Below are 16,712 nucleotides of genomic sequence, written 5' to 3' on the forward strand. Positions count from 1 at the left end.
CCTGCTCTCAGGTGTGTGTTGGACAAGGAATATATGCTCAGTATGTATTTCTGAACTAAGGAACTGCAGAATTATTTGAAAATACATGTGCAGTTCACAGAAAGAAATAACTGTAATAACTCAGGCATTTTGTTGCTAGTTCAACAATTGTAAGACTACAAGTATTCAGTTATAATCGGCTGGGTAGAAAACACAAGAGAGCTTCATCACTACATCTTTCCCTGACCATCAGTTTGAAATACATAGATGTATCTAACTAGAATTTTAAAGCATGTTTAAAATAATAAAAGACAAAAGACTTACTTGTTCAAGGAGTTCCTCTATAGGATAGAACCCAATCCAGCTATGTAAATGACAGTTCCAATTTTTGTTCGATATTCCCATTGCAATGAGAAGGTAGCCACCTTCCCATTCTCGTCTCATTACAAATCTGATATACTAATCTTTGAGAGTCTATCACTTAAAAATAATTTGGACACTAAAAAACTTTGAAAAGATGGCATGTATTCAGATTTCTTTGTGAAGAGGAGGCAGGGTTTGGGTCTCTAGTGTAAAACAGGACAAAGGAAACCAAAATTATAATCAGAGGCAAGAACAAGTTTGTGAGACAGAAGTGATCTGAAGCAAGGCTGTGTCCTGAGAACACAGGGCTGCAAACAATAGCACTTTACAGCTACACTGGATGGGTCTTGTGGAGATATTTAAATTAGAGTAGGGGTCTCTAGGGAGAAGATGGGAAAGGAAGAGACAGAAATCTGACTTGTTTCCACATAACTCACCCATTGAGAATGGCAGAAAGGATTCTCTCTTCTTAAACAGACCATTCTCCAAAAAGTGTTCTGGGTTGAAGATGTCTGGAGTGGCCCACTCTTTGGGGTCCCTGTGCAGAGCAGTCAAATTGGTCAGGACCATAGTTCCCTAAAGAAGACAGCAAAGAGTGAAGGCTTGATGTATGGAACAGACTCATACAAGGGATAGAGGTTCCCAAGCTCCCATTATTTTTCACACTCTCAGCTCCTCAAAAAATCCTGTCCTTAGTCCATATCAATAATGAATTGTGTCCTTAGGATATTACAGTGCTGTTAGTCTGCACTTTATCACATAATGCAGGTCTTTGGGAAGAGGGCAGCATGTGCCCAGGGAAACCACACCTGACCATTTATGGGAAGATAAATGGACACGGGGTGAATAACCATCAACCCAGGTTCTTCCTACTACAACATGTGATGACGAAGCCTGCCTCTGGGTTTAAATGAATGCTTGTATCTGTGTTTCTAGGGTAGAATCTTCTAGTCCCAGCTCTGAAGACTTTCCTGGATAACAATACATTCTGAGTATCTATGACAAAGTATTACAGATTCACAGAGGCTACCTCTGGCAGTTAATCTTGATTCTGGATTCTGGTCATTGATAATTGTCTAAGAGATTAGAAAAGAACACCACTGAGAGCAGCCATGAGGATATTTCTAGAGATCATTAATTAACGGCAGTAGACTTTTTCTATGTGGCACCATCCCTCACGTTGAAGAACTGGATGGAATAAATGGGGTGGGGAGTTAGCCTTCTGCAGGCTTTCTTTCTTTTCCTGGCCACAATCATGAGGACCAATCTGCTAAACCACCTCCTTGCTGCCATGCTGAACTGAAACCTGGGGCATTTATTTTGTCACTGCCAAGAAATGTCTGACTTTGCTTTAGTGAACAGAAAGAATTGTGCCTTGAACAGGAGAGTAATGTGGTCAGGAAAGCTCTCTACAGAAATCCTGAGGAGATCTTAAGCTGGGTTGTGTGCATTTTGTCTGTGATCAAAGGGAATATAAGAGGGATCAGTAAAGAAAAGTGTAAGATCTTTCGATGTCTAATGTAGCAAGTCCCCAGCAGTCAGTACAAAGAGCCAGAATAGGTCTGGATCCCAACTCTTCTGGGGCTGTATGTTGTAGTGGAGAGATCTTAGGTAAACTTAATTCCCAGAATCTCTACTTTCTGTTGTTCGAATCTTAGATGGTCTTTTAATAAAAACCCAGAGGCAGATATTGAAGTGAAAGCTGAAAGATCAGAAAAGCAGAGAAAGCCACAGCCAACCTCACCTGGAAAGGGTCTCAACTGAACTGCTTTAGTTCTTGTTTCCTCATGCCTTATATACCTTTCTCTGCCCAGCCATGTCACTTACTGTGATTAAAGCCATGTGTGCTTCCCAGTACTGTGATTAAAGGTGTGTACCACCACTGTCTGGGCTCTATGTCTAATCTAGTGGCTGGCTCTGTCCTCAGATCTCCAGGCAAGTTTATTAAAGTACACAGTATATCACTACAACTTTCTAATGCATAAAGTGGGGATGAATTGTTATGAAAAGGGAATTAAGACATTTTGACATCATAAGCATCCTCAGCTCAGGGTGAAAGACCCCAGCATACTAGCTTAGCCTAACGCCATTTCGAGTAAGGTCTGAAAAGCACGGGGTGTCTACGGCCGGCCACCTGGCCCCAGAAAAGGGTACTAAAGGTCAGAAAAACAACTTGGAGCCAGACAGCAGGCGTGTCAAGCTCGGGGAAAAACCACGAGCTGCCCTGAGTTTGAACCCGGCCTCATTTGAATCGTCCAATCAGAACCCTGTAAACCATGCTCCTCGTGCTCCTGCTGCCCGACCCTATAAAAACCCTCCACTCCAGCCCGTGGGCGCGCCAGTCTCTTGAGCCTCTTGAGGGACTGCGTTGCCCCGGGTACCTGTGTTCCTGAATAAAGCCTCTTGCTGTTTGCATCTGACTTGTGGTCTCGGTGTGATCTCTGGGCGAGGGTCTCTCCAGAGGGAAGACTGCCTTCGGGGGTCTTTCAAGGGTTGCTTAACAAACACCCCCTTTTATCTCTCCCTTTCTTATAATTAATGTTGCACTTTGGACTGGTTTTCTTCATGAGATAGAAAGATCTCAACTATGGATAGTGAGCAAAACCTGGAAATCACCTATGAGCACAGATACGACAAAGAATTACTGACTTCTGTGAGGCCACATTAACATCAGAAAATGCTAGGATATCTTTCAGCTAATAAAGCCAACTTTTACTTTATTTGCTGAAATCAAAGCAGATTCCTCCAAGGAATCTTCCTTTCTATACTCCCCTCTATACACATAAACATCACTTAGACACATTGCAGGAAAGCACTTTTTTTGAACAATATCTTCCTCCCAGTTTAAATGATTTCTTGGGGCAGAAATACATGTTGCTTTTTATGTTTAGATTCCTCAGATGATGCCAAGGATGGACTAGAGCATTGGAATCTGAGAGTGTAAAGTTACCTTTGGCAGGTGGAATCCAGCAAGTGTGCTATCTGCTGTTACTTCCCTGGGAACATTCAAGGGGATGATGTTGCCCATCCTCTGCACCTCGTGGATGACAGCATTGGTGTAGGGCATGGACTCTCGGTCAGCTGTGCTTGGCTGCCTCCCATGGCCAATCACTCTGTCTATCTCAGCCTGCACTTTTTCTGGAAGAAAACAGGGGGACGGGGGTGGTGGGCTCTGTTAGTTTCAAAGTTTGGTGCTTTCTTTTGAAGACAGTTGTCTCCACGATGTTATCTCCTGACATTTCAACCCATGTTTTGTTTACAAAGAAATACCATGTTTCTCAACTCCTCAAAGGACTGCTTTAGAAAACTGTTCACTCTGACTTTCCTGTGCTTACGACATAGCCATCGCTTTCCACTTTCCCTAAACTGAATAGCTGGTATCAGCATGGCTAAGCTCATAACAGGGCCCATTCATGCTTTTGCAAATTAGTTCCTTTCACCTAGTGGTCTATAAAAAAAATAAAAGCTTGGTTTTCAGAGTCTGAGAGTCTCAAAAATCTACAGTCAGATTTCTTTTGTAAAGATGAACTTTCTGTCTCATAGTTGGCAAAGCTCTGCTAGTGTCCTAGTGTCATAAGGAGAGAGGAATCTCTTTGGTTCCTGTTTTTAAAAATAAAATTTAAAAACTATTCTATTTTTCTATTTGTGTGTACTTGCACATGTTAAGAGTGGAGTCCATAGGACAACTTGTAGATGTCAAATGTCTTCTTGTGCCCTCTAGCTGCCCAGGATCGAACTCAGGTATTCAGGATTGCAGGAAGTAGCTTTTTAATTGCAGCTGATTAATCCAACTGGCCTGTCCCTATCTCTTTTAAAGGCACTATAGCGCTTCACATAGGTAAACACCTCCTAACACCATTCTACTTGTAATTAAATTTCAAGAAATGAATTTCTAGGGAGGATACAAACTTTCACTCACTAGTGTCTGTAGACTGACTTCTTAAGGAAATGTATCAGAGGGGAAGGTACATTACAAACTCTTAGGGAACATGGTTGTTGTTAAAGCTGCTCACATTTTTCAAGGCTCAGTTTCCTCATCTGACTACTAAGAGTAAATAGGCCATTGTTTAAGAATGTTTTGATAATTACATGAATTTATATACCATAAGAAATAATTTAAACAGCTATAATTTCCCACTTTCTATACTAATAGAGATTGTACTGTTGTCCAGCTAAAAACTTAATTTCCTAGATTCCTTTTGGAATAAATGTGATCATGTGACTAAGTTCTGTCTGTAAAAATGCAAATAGATATGAAGTTTTATCCTGGGACGAGCTCTGTAAAGATGGCTCTCTGCTTCCTTTCCCTCTCCCTTTCCTGTGGATACCAAGGCAGTCCTCATGGGAGCCACCTCATGAGGTGTTGATCCTCAGTCTGAGTTTAATCCTCACTCCGAGATTAACTCAGCAACAAGTTGAAAGGATTTGGAATAATAAAAGCACTACAGGGTCTAGTTTAGATGTTTCTTCTGCAAGAGAAATAAATGTCTATCAGTGCACTACAGTCCATAAATGCCTAAACAGGAATATACATAGAACAAAAATTTATCACAGTAGCCATGCTTTGTTTTTGAGGTAGGGTTTTCCCTTGTACAAAATAACCTCAAACTTGTATTACTCCTGCCTTAGACTCTCAAGTATTATGGTTAAATGTGTGTTCCACCAACCACAGATATTCACAGCACAATGTTTAAATGTACAGACCAATAATTACTAAGTATATTTATATTATTGTGTATGTAACTGCCAAGAGATTTTCTTCTGAAACTGAAACTTAATGTTTACCAAATACACTCAGGTTACCATCCTCCATTCAATTTTTTTGTGTTTAGGAAATATACTGTTCTAGATAACTCATTTGAATTGGATAGGAAAGTTTGCACAATTTTGTAATCAGTTCCTTAACTTAGCACTGTGTCCAGAAAGCTCATCTATGCTACAGTGGTTATCAAAACTTTTTTTCCTCATGACTGAATTACCTCTGTAGTTCATGTATGCCATGCTTTATCTACTCACAGTCCATGAATTCTCTGTTTGGTCCTATCTCTTGACTTCTGGAATATTACAAAATGAACGTGAGTGCAATATCTGTCATGTAAGTCTGGTGATATTCTGGAGCCTCTGCTACAGAAGTCAAATCTGAACCTCAATAGCATCCAAAGTTTTTAAAACTTAAATACTCAGCTAGACATGCATTTTAAATTGCAACCCAAGGTTCATGTTGTAGAATCTTTACTAAAAATATTTCCTGTAGCCGGGCGGTGGTGGCGCATGCCTTTAATCCCAGCACTTGGGAGGCAGAGCCAGGTGGATCTCTGTGAGTTCGAGGCCAGCCTGGTCTCCAAAGCGATTTCCAGGAAAGGCGCAAAGCTACACAGAGAAACCCTGTCTCAAAAAACCAAAAAAAAAAAAAAAAAAAAAAAAAATTCCTGTAGGCTCATTTATCTGAACACTTGATGCAGGTTGTTGGCAATGCCTGTTGAGGTTATGGAAGCTTTAGGAGGTGCAGCCTTACTAGAAGAAATACGTCACTAGGGTCCGATTTGAAAGTTAGCAGCCTTGCCTCATTTCCAGCTTTCTTTCTGCTTCCTGTGTGTAGTTGACATGTGATTGCTCTGTTTATTTGCTGACATGCCTCCTCCAAATTTATGGAGTCTTCTTGGAACCATAAAGCAAAGAAACTCTTTTTTCCATAAGTTTCTTTTTGTCATGGAATTTGATCTATTTATAGTAGAGTAACTAATACAGAAATTGGTACAAAGAAATGGGGTTGCTACTGGGAAGAACCTGAGCATGTTAGGCTTCATTATATTTTACTTATTTTTGCGAAATATGGAAAATATTGAAATACTGGGTTAGGGTGATTCACTGCCCTAAACAGAGCTTAATGGGCCATTCTAATAGCAGCCTGAAAGGCAGTATTGTCGGCCTAGATCATGAGTTTTCAGACGGAAGTAAGGTCTTATTACCAACTCAGTTGTAGGCCACTGGTTGTCCTTTTGCCCTTGTCCAAGATCTTTCCTGAGACTAAATTAAAAAAAACAAAAAACAAAAAACAACGAACAGTGGGATAATGTTTTTGCATAGAAAATTTAAAGAAAGCATAACACTGACTCTGTGGCACTGCTATTACAGGTTATTCTTAATTCTGTGACTAAAAACAGCAAGTTGTTCGGAATGAAATTAAAAAAATATATACTTTGGAAAGAAAAAGAGCACTAAGAAGCTTAATGTTTTCCCCAAAGCCCATAGTAGACAAGATCCTGTCATTGTTAAAGAATTTACTTTATTAAGGAGAGGCCTACAGCTCTTCACTGAAAAAATAGAAAGGATTCCCTGACATTAAGACCCCACCTAGTTAAGCTTCCAACTTGTGGAAAGAGATGGTCTAAGGAAGCAATTCTCCTGCCTCTGCAAAACAAAAGCTACTGTAGATGTGATCCAAAGGACTAAGGGGCCATCACAAACAGGCAGCTGAACTTGTCAGTGCCATCCTCATGATTTGGAGGTATGGGAGATGCAAGAGTGAAGGAGGGCATAAAGATTCTTTCTTTGGAGTTTCAGAGTGAGCTACCGAGGAAAGGTAACATCTAACAGTAGAGTCATGATTAGAAGGCCATTAAGGGTTATTGCATGGAGATTTTAAAGTGAAGGCTGGGTTGTAGTAGAGCTCCTAAAGCATTGGAGATGGTAGACCCATGAGATACCTACAAAGGAGGCTGCATACAGGGAGTATAACTAGCCCTAGAAAGAGATTTATGATGTAGGCAACAAAGTTAAATGGGTAGAGCTCCCTCAGTCCCATGAAACTAAATTTTCAGACATCAGCCATGGACTTACAGGATTTGATATTTGACCTGTTGGGTTTTAGTCTTTCTTTGTTTCAATATTTCCTCACTATACATCAATTCTTCACTGTTGGAATGGGAATATATATATTCTTGGCCACTTTATGGTAGACATATATAAATATGTTTTAGAGTTTTACAATGAGTCACAGTTAAGAGATTGACTTGAGTCTTAGAACAGACTTTGGATTTCTGAACAGTATTGAGGCTGTTAAAGATTACGGGGACTTTCAAAGTTAGACTAAATGCATTTTTCATCCTAACAGCCATGACCCTATAGGGAGCAAATGCCCAAATGAAGAAGATTAAATGTACTGTATAGGCTCTAGTTTTATTACTTAGTCCTAGGTGATGATGCTATTGGGGAAGCCATGGAACCTTTATGAGGCAGAGCCTTGCTGGAGGAATTATGTCACTGGGGATGGTTTTGAGGATTTCTCTACTTGTTCTACTTCAGGTTTTCTCTTTGCTTTGTTTTTGAAGTTGAGATATGATGTCTCAGTTCTTGCTCAGGATATCCACTGCCATACTTTCTGCATAGTTATAGACTCTGTCAGCAAAAATAGACTCTCACATATATAAGTTAGTTTTGACTATTGTTTTTTATCACAACAATGGCAATGTAGGTAAGATACATATAAATACATATAGAAACTAATGTGTACATTTTGCATCAAGAAAGAGAAAGATTGGTTATGGCAAAACCTCAGTCAGTAAATTTATAGCCATGCAAATATGAGGGTCTGAGTTTGATCTCCAGAATTCATGTAAACCGTCCAGGCATGGTGACATGCATTTCTAATCCCAGTTTACTGGGGAGACATAGACAGACAGATCCCTGTGACTCACTGGTCAGACTGTCTTGCATACTTGGTGAGTTCCAGGCCAGAGAAAGATCCTGTATCAAAAAGTGTATGGAGCCCAAGGAATGACAGATTTATCTTTACTACCTGAAAAACAATGTGATCACTACTCTTCATCTTTGGCAAAAAATAGTTGTCTTGAATGTGCTACAGTGACTTTATGCCTCACTCACAAACTCTCAACAGAATTTGGAATTTTTATGACATGAAAATATTCTTGTATCCCACCTGATAAACTAACTCTTCTATAATCTGGAGGAATAAAAATAATGGGATGGGAAGGGATGAGAGTCCCTGGGGAGGCATAAACAACGTGTAAAACCCCACAATGGCACACACTGGGTCATATCTCAGGGGAGAGCATGGCAGCAATTTGTCGGGTAGTTAGTGCTTAACAGAATTTATACCATCTTAGGAGGCAGTATCTGAGAAGATTCTTCTGAAATCTAAATAAATAAATAAATAAATAAATAAATAAATAAATAAAACGGGATGGTATCTGAGAAGATTCTTCTGAAATCTAAATAAATAAATAAATAAATAAATAAATAAATAAATAAATAAATAAATACATACATAAAACGGGATGGTACATTCTTGTTAGGGAGAAAGCCCGATACCATTCTTACAGGCAAGAATAAGGACAATGCCAATGGAGAAAATGTAATGCATGGAGGCAACATGCAGAGTGTGTATGGTGGAGCCTGGACAGAAAGAGGTAACATCACAGGAGGACAGGTATCTGAGTGAGGCATCTGGATGGTATTCTGGGCAAAATAGCAAGTCAATGTTGAAAAGAAAGTAGGGACTGAATGAATATTCATTAGACTGTGCCACTTTTTGTTGTAACCTACTTCATTGGCAGCTGATTTATTGAAAGCTGCTGGTACCAAGAGTCCATGGGAGTATAAAGTAGGTGACAACTAGTGTTCAGGAGGCCAACCCACCAGACTCTCTGATGGGGAATGACATCTGGCAAGGCCATGGAGTTACTGACTGTTAATGACCAGTTTCTCCTGTCTGTAATTTCTCTCATCTGCCATTTCTGTTCTTCCCTAAGAATAGCTATGGCTGTTCTCCTAATGCTTGTTTGTTTATCTCATGTATATATTCCATCTGTTGGGCACACATATTCATGGATGGTCAGAAAGATGACTTCTCATTTAGCTGTATAAAATTGATATATAGAAAATATACTAGGCTATGCTTCATAAGTAGATCTATTGTCCCACAAGGACTGTAGACACATAAAAGCCTGCTTTGTTCTTTTGCTGAGACTAACTGTACACAATTATCTCATCTGTACCTCAGAGCAAGTTCAAAATGCCCTAAAGACTTTTTGTAAATACATCATAAGTTTAAAACTTTACAGCTATGCACAAGGTCAGAGTTGCAGGTGTCCAACCATGGTTATCCATATAAAGCACCCTAAGAAAATCAGACCAATTCTTCACTTGCCAAATCTGCTGACAATAGACCTGTGTTTCAAAGTTGTCATTGGGCACTGTGCAACCCCCATCTAGTCACAGTCTTACTCCTGTAACCTTGGAGACCTGTGCTGTCATGATAAATGGCTCTGTCCTCATCACTCACCCTAGGAATGTGCTTTTGACCAATGACAAGTAACTCTTGTAATTTTTCTATTGCTTCAAGCCTCCTGTGAAAGAAGAGTTTTTTAGGCTAAAGAAGGAGAAGCTAGGAAGGATTTAGAATTAGGACAAGAAAATTAGATGAATAGGCAGAACAATAAAGAGACATGCTAAGAAGAATGAGTATGTGACTTGATCCATTCACCCTCCGTTTCTTAGGTTTCCCTCGCTTGCTGTAGCATTTTTCTGGACCCTGATGTGGTCCGAGGGGCTGGTACCCAATGAACCTCATTACTGATTTCTTTATATTCCCCAAGAATTAAACATTCTTCAAAGCATAGAGTATAAAGTCTGTACCTGTGAATTATCAGAATCCTGAAAGAATATACAAAGACCCTTTCTAAGGACACTTCTCCTCACAGCTGTTCCATGTATTCTATTCTAGCTTCTAATCTATTTAGCTTTTGGCCACATCTAAGCAATGACTTCCAGAAGCACCACTGTGTCTTGTCCAGGCACATTCAGCATATGCTGACCTTGAACTTCTGAGTCTACAGACATGTAGAGCAGAGCCCAGCGCAGTGTCGTGGATGTTGTCTCTGTTCCAGCAAAGAAGAGGTCCAGAGTGCTACAGATGAGGTTTTCTTCATTAAAACTTGTAGTTTTGTCTGGGTGCTAGAAAAGACAGTGTGTATTTATTTTAATTTATTTTTAGTTAGAGGATTTATGATTATCTCAAGAACAGAATCTTGAAACTGGGAAACAAATACAGAAGGAATCTTTCAGAAGGACATTCCCTTTGACCTCTTTGGGTAGTATTGTTCTCCTTCAAGTGAGAGGTTGATCAAAAGCACATGAGTGGGTAAAAGCAAAGACAATTGTTTTCTTATGATTATAATTTTGAAGAAGTTTATAGTAAAATGGTAAATAATTGGATACAAAGGAGCACTTGGTTTCATGTATCATTTACATTACTAAGTCACGGCATGGCCTGGAGTGTTCACTTTACATTTCTCCACTTCAGTTTTATAACAAGAGAATAACACTTGTGATGGTTGTTCTTGGTGTCACCTTGACTATATCTGGAATTAACTGAAACCCAAGTGGTTAGGTATACCTATGAGGGATTTTTCTTAGTTAAATCGTTTAAAGTGGGTAGACCTCTATTTAAATAGGTATTTTGATATGGGTGGGAAGGTCCACCTTAAATCAGCCACAACTTCTGGTGGCATATAGGGGACATGGAAGAAGAGAGTGTTTACTCTTCACCTACTTGTCATTACACTCACTGGCAAGTCGATGCTTTCACTGGCCTTAGAGCCTACTTCTTGAGGATTTTTGAATACAATGAAGACTACCTGAGACATCCAGCCTTGTGAACTGAACTACTGGATTCTCATAGTTTCTGCTGGTAGAAAGCCACTGTTGGACTAGCTGGACCACAGACTTTGTTACTCTAATAAGTCCAATATATATATATATATATGTGTGTGTGTGTGTGTGTAATCACACACACACACACACATACATATTAGAATGTCTTATAGGCTGTGATACAGCTAATTTAACAATGCCTGTCAACAAGAGAAAGAATATATATAATATATATACACACATATATATTATTATATATTCTGTCAGTTTTGTTCCTCTAAAAAATCCTGAATAATGCAACACACTTCTTAAGCATGATAAATTCTGTGACATGAAATAGGAATACAGTGAATTCTCACAACTTTTGTTCACTACAGAAAGAATAAAATGAAATCATCATGCTCGCTGGTTGTCCTTTCCTGTATTAGTCTTTTATTATCAAACCCTCTCAGGTCCTACCTGTTGTCCTTTAGAAGGCAATATTATCTTTACTAACTTTCTCTGGAATCATCAATTTGTTAATGTTGCTCTTAATGTTGATGGTCTCACAACTAAACTCCAGATGGTAAATAATTTGCTTCCTCCTCTAGGGATATAATTTTACTTCTATTGATATTATGCCAGGAAGATGAAATAAGAGAGAGGGTAGAAAGGCATGTATCATTTTACATTTTGTTAGAGGAGAAACCAGGAATCCAGTGAGTCAAAGATTCTATGAAGATGCTGTGATGTGGATTCCCCAGAGGCCTACTGAGATTATAACAATACAATTAGTGTTATAAACTGAATGTAAATAATCCCCTTCAGGTTCACGTTTTGAATGCTGGTTCCTAGTTACTGTGACTAATACAGAGGTTCAGGAGAATTAGGAGGTGACAGATTCCATGTTATACCAAGGCCCTGGACTCTGTCTTTGTTTCTTCTTCCTGGTACACAATGATGTGCAGGCTTCAGTACACCCCTCTGCTACCATGAGCTAAGCTGCTCTGCCATTTCTTCTCTGTCATAATGAATCAATAGCCTCTGAAATTGTGAAACAAAATACATTTTTAATCTCTTAAGTTGCTTCTGTGAGTAAAGTCACAATGATTCAGAGGCAACTCATACATGCAAATGGCTGCAAATGGCATATCAAGTTGTAATAAAACTAGGCACCTCCCCTCATATTAAAGCTGCACAAGTCAAGCCAGTAGGAGGAAAGGGATCCAAAAAGGAGGCAAGAGGGTCAGATATAGTACCCACTCCTCCCACTGTTAGGAATCCCATAAGAAGGCCAAGCTACACTAACCATAACATGCATGTAGAGGGCCTAGGTCAGATCCATGCAGGCTCCCTGTTTTTAAGTGTCTTTGAGGTTCTACAAGCCCAGGTTAGTTGATTCTGTGGGTTTTCTTGAGTCCTCTGGAATCTTCTTCTCCCTCTTCTGCAGGATTCCTGAGCTCTGCCTAATGCTTGGCTGTGGGTCCTGCATCTGCTTCCATCAATTGCTGGATGAAGCCTCTCTGATGATGACTTTGCTAGGCTCCTGTCTGCAAGTATAGCACAATATCATTAGGAATCATTTCATGGATTTTTTTTTCTGGTTGTGTTTGATTCTATCCTAGGTTTCTGGGTTATCCAGCCTCTGGTTCCTGGCCCTCTAGGCAGTGTAACGGATGGGCTCCCTCTCCTGGCATGGGTCTCAAGTGGGACCTGTCACTGGTTAGCCACATCTACAATTTCTGTACCACCTTTACTCCAGCATATCTTACAGGCAGGACAATTCATAGGTTGGGGTTTTTGTATCAAGGGTTGGTGTCTCAATCCATCCACTGGAAATCTTGCCTGGTTACAGGAGATGGCCCATTCAGGATACTTATTCTCCATTGCTAGGCGTCTTAGCAAGGGTCACCCTCATAGGTTCTGTAGAGTTTCCATTGCACTAGGTTTTTAGCTCATCCCTAAGATGGCTCCCAGTTACATTTGTCTCTCCCACACTCTCTTCCCCCATCCTCCCCCTACCTTATCTCTCTTGTTCTCATCCCCACCTGCCCTGAGTCTACCCATGACATATATTCTATTTTCCCTTCCCAGGGAGTCATGCTTTTTAGTCTCTCTAGGCTCGTGGACTGCAGCATGATTATCCTTTATTTATATTCACTTATGAGTGAGTACAGAGCATCTTTGTCTTCTGGGTCTGGGTTACCTCACTCAGAATGATTTTTTTCCTTGTTCCATTTGCCTGCAAATTTCATGATGGTATTTTTTTTAACAGCTGATTAATACTTCATTGTGTAAATGTACCACATGTTCTTTCCCCCTTCTTTGGTTGAGGGACATCTTGTTGTTTGCACTTTCTGGCTATTACAAATAAAGCTAGTATGAACATATTTGAACAAGTGTCCTTGTGGTAAGATTGGTCTTCCTTTGGGTATATACCTGAGAGTCATGAAATGATTCTTAATGATATCCTGCTATACTTGTAGTCAGGAGCCTAGCAAATCATGATCAGATCTTGAGGTTGACTGATTGGCAAATTTCTGAGAAACTGCCATATTGATTTCCAAAATGGATGTGCAAGTTTTCACTCCCACCAGCAATAGAGGAATGTTCCTCTTGCTCCCCATCCTCCCCAACATGAGCTGTCACTTTTGTTTTTGATCTTAGCCATTTTGACAGCTGCAAGATGGAATCCTGGAATCATTTTGATTAGCATATCCCTGATGACTAAGGATGCGGAACATTTCTTTAAGTGTTTCTTGCCAAGTTGTGATTCCTCTGTTGAGATCTGTACTCTATTTCAAAAATTGTATTATTTGGTTTGTTGACATCTAACTTTCTGAATTCTATATATTTTTGAAATTAGCCCTTTGTCAGATGTGAAATTGGTAAAATCTTTCCCCATTCTGTAGGTTGCATTTTGTCCTATTGATGGTATCCTTTGCCTTACACAAACTTTTCAGTTTCATGAGCTCCCATTTATTAATTGTTGATCTTAGTGTCTGCAGTATTCATATTCTGTTCAGGAAGTTGTCTCCTGTGCCAATGTGTTCAAGGTTATTCCCTACTTTCTCTTCTATTAAGTCCAGTGTATATAGTTTTATGTTGAAGTCTTTGATTCAAATGGACTTGAGTTTTGTGCAGGGTGACAGATATTGATCTATTTGCATTCTTCTACATGCTGACATCCAGTTGGACATGTGTACCATTTATGGAAAATGCTTTCTTTTTTTCCATTGTATTATTCTGGCTTCTTTGTAAAAAATCAGGTGTCCACAGGTGTGCAGATTTGTGTCTGGGTCTTTGACTTGACTTCATTGATCAACCTTTCTTTTTATGTCAATAATCATGTGGTTTCTCTTACTATAACTCTATAGTAGAGCTTGAAATCAGGGATAGTGATACCTCCAGAAGTTCTTTTATTGTAGAGGATTGTTTTAGGTACCCTGGGTTTTCTGTTTTTCCATATGAGGTTGAGTATTTTTCTCTCAATGTCTGTAAAGAATTGTGTTGAAAGTTTGATGGGGATTGCATTGAATCTGTAGACTGCTTTTGGTAGGATGGTCATTTTTCCTATGTTAACCCTACTGATCTATGAGCATGGGAGATCTTTCCATCTTCTGATATCTTCCTCAATTTCCTTCTTCAAAGACAGAAGTTCTTTTCATAGAGTTTTTTCACTTGCTTGGCTATAGTTAGCCCAAGATATTTTATATTATTTGTAGCTGTTGTGAAAGGTATTCTTTCCCTGATCATCTATATGTCTGAGGGTTACTAATTTTTTTTCAGTTAATTTTGTGTCCATCCACTTCACTATAGCTGTTTATCATCTGTAGGAGTTCTGTAGTAGAATTTTTAAAACTGTGCTAGTGCCATGGTATAATGGCTAGCACTCTGGCCTCTGAAACCTTCACTTCTAATAATATTTCAGGAATAATGCTACCATGTGTTTCTAAAATACTATTCATAATTTATATTCTCACAGCATGTTAATCATTAACCTACCAAGATGTCCAGATCTTCATTTTATAACCTGTGCATAGTACTTGCTAAGCTAAAATAGGTTTTTGCAGATGTGATTAATTTGAGAGAAGAATATTAGCCTGAATAATTCTTATTAGAGGGGACTTGGGCAAAAGAACTAGAAAGAGGGGATATAAAGATGGAAACAGATGATGGGATAGGAAAGATTCTACAAGCTTAATATTGAAGATGGCAGAAAGAGCCATGGCAAGGAATATCAGTGCCCTCTGAGAACTTGGAGCATTGTGGTGATAGGATCTCTATAATCCTCAGAAGAAGCTCAGCTGGCCAACAAACATAGAGATTCATCCAGCACTGAATTAGTGCAAAGTCATACCATTAAATATATGGCAACATGATGCAACATCAATTGGAAACTACTAAACCATCATTTTTTTTTTCTAAAAGATCCAGGCAGCATCTTCCTCACCTTTGCCATTTCTGTAAGGAAAGAGTCAATGAAGTCTCTTGGCTCAACAGGATTCCAATCTTTCCGGTGACTGTCCATCATACGGGAAACAAATAATTTCAGCTTTTCCCAGTTTCTGAAAACTGTTTGATGTGATCCAGGAAGATATTTCATTATGGATGGAAAGACATTGTAGAGCTTATAAAGAAAAATAAGAAAGTCTTGGAGACACAGTGGAATAATTTTCTACATTTCTAAACAATCTTGTCCTTCCCTCTGTTACTTTTAGTTCAATTTTTGGCCATCTTGGTTTCTGGTTTTCCCATCACCGCTGCATACACAGGTGTTTCAGCTATGTCCTGCAAAACATATGAAGCACCAGTCCACTTTTCACCAGCCCTGCCCCTTGCTCCCTGGTCCTATACCATCACCTTGCCTATCTGAATTCTGGCATGCTATTCAGTTATTTTTGTGATTCCACTATTCATACCTTCTCAGATCATTTTTTCAAATAGAAAGAACATTTGTGGTGATATTGTGTTGCCCAAAATATTGTGCACTCTAATAAACTTATCTGGGGTCAGAGAACAGAACAGCCACTAGCTATAGAAGCCAGAAAATGATGGCACACATGCCTTTAATCCTCTTCAGAGGCAGAGATCTGTCTGGACCTCTGTGATTTCAAAGGCACACTGGAAACAGCTAGGCGTGGTAACAAGAGCCTTTAATCCCAGGAAGTGATGGCAGGAAACAGAAAGGTATTTAAAGCATGAGGACAAGGAACTAAGCCTGGTTAAGCTTTTAGGCTTTTGAGCAACAGTCCAGCTGAGACTCATTCAGATGAGGATACAGAGGCTTCCAGTTTGAGGAAAGGAGATCAGCTGAGGAATTGGCAAGGTGAGGTTAGCTGTGGCTGGTTCTGTTTCTCTGATCTTCCAGCATTTACCCCAATAACCGGCACCAGGTTTGTTTTTATTAATAAGACCCGTTAAGATTTGTGTTACAAACATTTACCAATTTTATTACATGACTTCACTCCTTGAATGACCGTCCTTAAAAACAATCCACCACACTCAAAATCAGAATAGTGTCTTGTACTGTAAGCCCTACAGAGAAGCAACCCTCCAAATCTTCTTCATTATCCTTGTTTCTCTACACTGTCCAGCCAGGGTTGCATCTATGGTCATATTGAGTGAATTTCTTTTCCAGTTCTAAGCAGTTGGTATTCATTGTGACTAGAAAGTATCTCTGAAACTAGTATGATCCCTGTCCTTCATTTTTATGA

At 39.4% G+C, this 16,712-nt stretch overlaps 1 protein-coding gene across 6 annotated transcripts in view; it reads right to left on the minus strand.

The window, feature by feature from the left end:
- LOC102903374 (cytochrome P450 2J4-like) overlaps positions 1 to 16,712 on the minus strand; it is a 49,127-nt gene that overhangs the window by 11,451 nt on the left and 20,964 nt on the right. For 4 of the 6 annotated variants that reach the window (XM_076564521.1, XM_042271433.2, XM_006974026.4 and 1 more), the window contains exons 5-8: positions 15,449 to 15,625; positions 10,179 to 10,317; positions 3,293 to 3,480; positions 780 to 918 (exon numbers count right to left, since the gene is read on the minus strand). In XM_076564521.1, coding sequence (XP_076420636.1) covers positions 780 to 918; positions 3,293 to 3,480; positions 10,179 to 10,317; positions 15,449 to 15,625 — 643 coding nt within the window. The remainder of the gene's footprint in view (positions 1 to 779; positions 919 to 3,292; positions 3,481 to 10,178; positions 10,318 to 15,448; positions 15,626 to 16,712) is intronic. The other 2 variants (XM_042271434.2, XM_076564523.1) reach the window with 2 other exon arrangements.

This window comes from Peromyscus maniculatus, chromosome 2, assembly GCF_049852395.1.
Source record: "Peromyscus maniculatus bairdii isolate BWxNUB_F1_BW_parent chromosome 2, HU_Pman_BW_mat_3.1, whole genome shotgun sequence".
Classification (NCBI taxonomy): Eukaryota; Metazoa; Chordata; class Mammalia; order Rodentia; family Cricetidae; genus Peromyscus; species Peromyscus maniculatus.